Source organism: Trachemys scripta, chromosome 16 (assembly GCF_013100865.1).
Source record: "Trachemys scripta elegans isolate TJP31775 chromosome 16, CAS_Tse_1.0, whole genome shotgun sequence".
NCBI classification, from domain to species: Eukaryota; Metazoa; Chordata; order Testudines; family Emydidae; genus Trachemys; species Trachemys scripta.
Genome location: NC_048313.1, coordinates 28,454,148 through 28,460,995, shown reverse-complemented (window position 1 = coordinate 28,460,995; position 6,848 = coordinate 28,454,148). Strand labels below are relative to the sequence as shown.

The following is a 6,848-nucleotide window of genomic DNA, read 5'->3' as shown; positions in this document are numbered from 1 at the left end:
GGAGCAGAAGCCATGGGGTGATGGGTCATGTAGCTGTCTGGGGGGAATGAACGCAGTGTTAAAGGACTGGCTGAAACTGACCCGTATCAATGAAGGATTCAGAAAGACAGTGGGACCTCAATGGCCAAGACGGTTACACCCAGCAACCAAGAGAAAGGACCTTCCTCCCACCCTGCCACCTCTCCGCAGGAAGCCGAGCCCAGCCCAGCTCGAGGACAGTGGCCTGAGAGGTGTCAGGGTACAGGACAGAGTTGGCTTTTGGAGGGACTCAGCACCTCTCAGCTGGGCCAGAGACAGAGCTGGAGCCAGAAGGGGGTTCCAGGGCAGCTTGGCTGGGTGGTGCGCTGGATGGACGGTGTCTTAGCCTCTGGGCTAACCTGGGGACTTCCCGGGCTGGGATGCAGATGACTAATAAACCTGACTCCGTGTGAAAACATGGCCTGGTGTCACTGCACATCCTTGCCAGGGTGCACTGGGCCCTGAGGAGTGGGCAAGTCTCTGGCCAGGCGTCTGTCTCAGCTGAACGCGCCGGGTGGAGCTCCCAGGGTGAAGCAGGAGGGCTGGAGCCCAGGGGCTCAGTCTTGGAGGAGCTGAGGCAGTGTGGTGTGCCCTTAAGGAAGAGCGGGACCCCTCGGGGGTCTGGCTCCCTGAAGGGCTCCTCCAGGGATGGTTTAAAAGCTGGGACGTAGCAGCCATGACACTCCACGAGCCCTGCTCTTTCCCAGGACAGGCGAGCAATTTACACCCCCACTTTGTTGCACTCATGTGCCCAGTCCCTTGTCTTCTGGACACCCGCTATGCAACGCAATCCGCTGCCGGCAGGGAAGCGGGGCGCTCCAGTTCACTGGTTCCACCTCAGTGCACCACTCCTTAGCACAGGGGGCTTAGAGGTGGCCAAAGTAAAATCTAACACATTAATTTACCAGAACTCGTGTTAAAATTCAAATAAAAGCCCGGGCCAGGTCAAAAGTTACAGGTCAAATAACCCGGGGTGGGCAAACGAGGGCCCGTGGGCCAGATCTGGCCCACCAGGTCGGGGGCTGCTCTATGCGGCTCCCGAAAGCAGCGGCTCCAGCTGGGGAGCAGGGTTGGCTGCCGCTCCATGCAGCTCCCAGAAGCAGCGGCATGGCCCCTCTCCAGCTCCTACGCATAGGGACAGCCAGGGAGCTCCGCTCTGCATGCTGCCCCACCCCAAGCTCTGCCCCCGCAGCTCCCATTGGCCAGGATCCGCAGCCAATGGGAGCTGCAGGGGTGGTGCCTGCAGACAGGGCAGTGTGCAGAGCTGCCTGGCTGCGCCTCCGTGTAGGAGCCAGAGAAGGGACATGTAGCTGCTTTCGGGAGTCGCTTGAGGTAAACGCTGTCCGGAGCCTGCACCCTTGAGCCTCCCCCCATGCCCTTACCCAGAGCCCCCTCCTGCACCCTGAACTCCTCATTTCTAGCCCCACCCCGAAGCCTGCACCCCCTCCCACACCCCAACCCCAATTTTGTGAGCATTCATGGTCCACCATACAATTTCTATGCCCAGATGTGGCCCTCGGGCCAAAAAGGATGCCCACCCCTGAAATAACCCCATCAAACGCGGTCTAGAGCCTGGGCTTATTAACCAGTTCCTTTCCGGTGTGATAAGGTATCTCTGTCCCAGTGGTCAGTCTGTCCAGCGCTTGTCCAGGCCAGGGAGCTGGGCTCCACATTTCCTGGGAGGCTCCTGCTGGCAGAGCGTTGCCTCCCTGATGGATAGCACTTGTGCCCTCTTTCCTTCTCTTACAGTCTCAGACCCTTTTCCTGTGTCAATGCTCACCTCTGGGTCGTCCCTGGACTGTGAACTCTGGGCTGGGCTGGGTCCTAGATGCCAGTGGTTCTCGGTGTTGATGGAGGCAGCTGGGTGACCCACGGTTCACCTCTCACGGGTTTGGAACCCAATATCCTCCACGTTCCAGAACTCTACCAGCAATTCCTGTGCCAGGCCCCTCCAATAACCACACACCACCCCATTGGTGAAATAGTGAGCAGATGGTTGGACGCAGATGGCATGTCTGTGACACAGGGTCCCAGAGTAGGAGCCAGACGGCGAGACTGGGTTGGGGGTGGACAGACATGAGGGAGGATGGGTGGACATGGACAGCAGAGTTGGAGCCCAGGCAGATTTCCCCAGCTCCTCTGGCTCCTGGATTGAGCTGGTCGGGCTGATCCTGGCTAACCCAGGGCCTGTGCCGCTCCATGGTGAGGTCAGCCTGGCCTCCCAAGTGACATCCTTCTCCCCCCGGCACCGGCGTGCGCAGCATGCCCTGGCACAGCGCAAGGGACAGCCTGCAGAGACAGATGTACAGACATGGCCCAGGGGGCACCCTGCACTCAGTGCCTGCTATGCGCTGCTCATCTGGAGCCCGCTGCGCGCCACGGAGCCGGGAGCCTGGTCCTGTGCAGAGTCCCACACACCGGTTAGTGTCTCTGGAGCCCGATGCTCCTGTCTGGCCTGGTACTGCAGCTCCTAGAACTTCCTCTGGGGGGCAGCATCACCCCACACCAGCTGTGATAGTGGGCATAAGGGAGGGAGCAGAGACAGCTCGGCATTGCTGTGCGGGGAAGGGAGTTTGATGAGTCCTGAAGTGGCAGGGGCATACACAGCCTGGTGGGAGGAGCTGCCCTGCTCCATTGCCCTTTCTCCCCAGCTCCCCAAACCCCATGTTACTCTGTCCCAGCAGGGCCTTTGGTTCCAGTCCCGTTGTGTAGGATAGAGTCCTGTGGTGGTGGAGAGGTCACGTGGCCAGCTAGGGAACACTGGGGGAAGGAGGGGACAGCCACAGCCAGAGGGGCTGGAGTGCTGCCTGGGTGGATGGTAAGGACTCTCCTCCAGAGGCCTCTGTGCCCATGGGAAGCCCAGCTCCTGCACAGTCTAGGCACTCCGGATGGCAGCGGCCTCTTATGCACCTCCACGCTTCCCCAGGGCCATGACACGCAGCCATCTCTGGGGGGGAGCCTGGCGCCTCTAACTAACTTGGAACCGCTGCCCAGCTAATGATGAGGTTTTAAATATGATCAGATTTGGGTCTGTTTATTGGCTGACTGCTCTTTGAGTCCTTAGAGGGCCACATTTGCCAGCTTTTCTCTGCAGCTGGCCAGGAGGGCCCGAAACTCACTTTGTTTTTTCATTGGAAGCAGAATCACATGATGCCAGGAGCTGGGGATTTGAGAAATGTGAGTCATGATCAAGTTGTGCGGGTTGGAAACACTGAGCCTAGGAGGCAGGAATGTGATGGGGGAGAGAAGCACCAGGGGAGAGTGCACCACGAGAGAGAGAGAGAGAGAGAGAGTGTGTGTGTGTGTGTGTGTGTGTGTGTGCGCGCGCACGCTTCTGACCAAAGGTCTACTGAGCTGGAGGCAGTCTGGCATGGACCAGCACCAAGTGATCCCTAGTTGGGGGAATAACCCAATGTCTCCATGCACCCGGCTGGGAGCAGCACAGACTCCCCTGGGAACAGCTCAATGAACCCCGCACCTTCACACAGCCAATACAGCGCTGGGCTGTGGGGGGCCAGGCTGGGGGCTGACGTGAAGGATGTGGCTGGTGTGCAGCTCTACAACAGGGGGCACCTGTGCCTGGGCACCATGTGCTGGGCTGAGTGGCTGTCCCCAAGGGACTCAGCAGGGCACAACAGCAGAGATGGCAGGGAGAAGGGATAGGGGCTTGGAGACAATCCCCCGTAAAAAGAGATTTAAAAGGTTGGGACTGTGCAGAGAGGGGGAAAATGCCAGCCTAGGGAAAGAACTGGGTAAAGAACACAGACATAAGTGAAATGTTTTCAAGTCAGTAGGGCCTGAGGAGATCCACCCTAGGGGACTTACAGAAGTGGCTGGAGCAATCTTGGAATGGTTAGAGATTATCTTTGAGAACTCCTGGAGGATGAGTGGAGGTCCCAGAGGACTGCAGAAGGGCAAACAAAGCTCACATCTTTAAAAAGGGGAAATGCAGAGGACCCGGGGATTATCGACGAGCCAGCCTGGAAAGATACTGGAACAACTTATTAAACACTCGGTTTCTAAGCACCTAGAGTTTTCTCACCACAGTTCTTCTTCCAACGTGGCTGCCCAGTCCTTAGCCCTCGGTGGAAATTTGGAGGCAGGGGGTCCTTCCGCTCTGGGTCTTTGGCAGAAATTTGGTGGCGGGTCCTTCACTCACTTCGGGACCCGCCGCCAAAGTGCCCCAAAGACACGGAGCGGAAGGAACCCCGCCACCGAAACCCCAGGCCCCCTGAATGCTCAGAGGAGGAGCGCTGCTGCCTAAGGCGGCAAAAACCCTGGCGCCGCTCCTGGGAACCACTATTTCACTAGGAGGGTGGTGAAGCACTGGAATGGGTTACCTAGGGAGGTGGTGGAATCTCCTTCCTTACAGGTTTTTAAGGCCCAGCTTGACAAAGCCCTGGCTGGGATGATTTAGTTGGGGTTGGTCCTGCTTTGAGCAGGGGATTGGATTAGATGATCTCCTGAGGTCTCTACCAACCCTAATCTTCTATGATTCTATGACTGAGAGAGGCTGCAGGGTGAGAGGGGATGATGGGTGGCGACACCGCCAGAGGAGGGTGGAGCACCTGGAAGGAGCTAATCCCCAGAGCGGCCAGGAGGAGGGGCCCCTAGCAGTGAGTAGAGCCCATGACATCTTGGGTTTTTTGTCTCCTCAGGTGAAAGATTCCATAGTGGCTCTCTCTGCTTATAGCCTCAAAGCTTATCTTTGTGTTCCAAGCCAGGAAGCTCTCCCAGTTCAGTTACTTTCTAGTCTCCTCCCCCCCCGGTGATAGTTACGTGGCTCTCTCCCCGCCTCACTAGTTTGATGGCTTTGTTTACCTTCTATGGAAATGTACTTCCATTGTCTCTGCTTACTCACTTTACACTGGAGACACATTTAAGCAGGTGGAACCACACTCTTTTCCTAGGGCAGGTGCCTTAAGCCCTGCTCCCCACACACATTTTCGGAACATATTTATAATTCGCTATATGTTAACCATACACCCATCATGCAAGAATATTGATGATCAGTGAGTTGCTAATTTTCCAATGACATCTTACAAGACACCTGTTAAATAAATATGACAACTGTGTGGGGGGTGCACTGAGCTGGTCGGGCCTGCTGGAAAGCACTGCTACACAGCCTCCTGCCCTCTGGTGCTGGGGTGCCTGTAGGACCACACACAGTCCCACCTGACACCCTCATACGCAAACTAGGGAAATGTGGCCTAGATGAAATTACAATCAGGTGGGAGCAAAACTGGTGGGAAGACGGTACTCAAATAGTTATCAATGCTCTGCTGTCCAACTGGGGGAACTGTGGGGCCCCACAGGGGCCAGTCCTGGGTCAAGTACTAGTCAATATTTTCATTAGTGACTTGAATAATGGAGTGGAGAGTATGCTTATAAAATCTGCAGGTGACCCCAAGGACAGGATTCAAATTCAAAATGACTTTGACAAATTGGAGAATTGGTCTGAATTCAGCAGGATGAAATTCAATAAAGACAAGTGCAAAGTACTACACATAGGAAGGACAAATCCAAGTACACAGTGGGGAATAACAGGCCAGGTGGTAGCACTGCTGAGAAGGATCTGGGGGGTATAGTGGACCACAAAGTGAATATGAGCCAACTGTGTGATACAGTTGCAAAAAAGGCGACTATCATTCTGGGTTGTATTAACAGGGGTGTTGTATGTAAGACACAAGAGGTAAGTAACTGTCCTGCTTTACTCGGCACTGGGGAGGCCTCCGCTGGAGTACTGCATCCAGGTTTGGGTGCCACATTTTAAGAAAGACGTGGACAAACGGGGTGGGTGGGGGAGAGCATTCAGAGGAGAGCAATACAAATGAGAAAAGGTTGAAAAAACCTGACCTCTGAGGAAAGGTTTAAAAAACTGGGCATGTTTAGTCTGGAGAAAAGCAGACTGAAATGGGACCTGACAACAGTCTTTAGCTGCGTGAAGGGCTGTTATAAAGAGGATGGGGATCAATTGTTCTCCAGACCACACCCACTGGAGGTAGGACAAGAAGTAATGGGCCTATTCTGCAGCAAGAGAGCCTGAGGTTAGGAAAAACTTTCTAACTCTAAGGCTAGTTCAGCTTGGGACCAGGTTACCAAAGAAGCTATGGAATCCCCATCACTGGATGTTTTCAGGAAGAGGTTAGATGAACATGGTCAGGGATGAGTTGGGTTTACTTGGTCCTACCTCAGTGCAGGGGTCTGGACTAGGTGGCCTCTCAAGGTCCCTTCCAGCCCCACATTTCTATGATTCCATGCAGTGAGTCAGAGTGGGCATAATTCAGGTCTCCAGAGTAATGAAGGGGCCAGAGGGCGATTGGGTACCCCCGTCTCATGGCACAAGAGTGATGGGTGGGACCGTGTGTGTACCTGGCTTGGCTGCACTGGGGAGGGTCTGCCCATGCCACTTCTGGCTCTAGCTCCCCCCTGCCTCCCTCCTTCATGGCCCCTGGTCTCTAGGTCGAGCCCTATTCCAGCCTCCCTTTAAAACCCACAACATCGTGCCTCTCTCAGTGCTGGTCCCTTCTCATCACCCCTCTGCATCCATCCCAGGCCGTGGCATCCTCCAGCACTCACCCCACCCAGTGCACACTCCCTCCGTCTGGGCCGCTGCCCCCCACGCCCTCACCTGCTGCTGCCCCTCTTCAGGCCTGGATAGCTGCAGCTTGGGCCTGCTCTGTCGCCTCATGCCACCGGGGGGAGCTGCAGCACCAGCCTCCCCCAGCCCAGCCAGCATCCCTGCCTCCCCCAGCCCAGCCAGCCAGACCCTGCCTCCCCCAGCCCAGCCAGCCAGCATCCCTGCTTCCCCCAGCCCAGCCAGCATCCCT

General features: G+C 56.1%; 1 protein-coding gene across 1 annotated transcript in view; it reads right to left on the bottom strand.

The window, feature by feature from the left end:
* Window positions 1–6,709, bottom strand: part of LOC117889034 (cAMP-dependent protein kinase catalytic subunit alpha-like) — a 10,738-nt gene extending 4,029 nt beyond the window's left edge. Inside the window, exon 1 of the mRNA XM_034792840.1 lies at window positions 6,650–6,709. Within this exon, the coding sequence (XP_034648731.1) occupies window positions 6,650–6,709 (60 nt within the window). The remainder of the gene's footprint in view (window positions 1–6,649) is intronic.
* Between the last annotated feature and the right edge of the window lie 139 nt (window positions 6,710–6,848).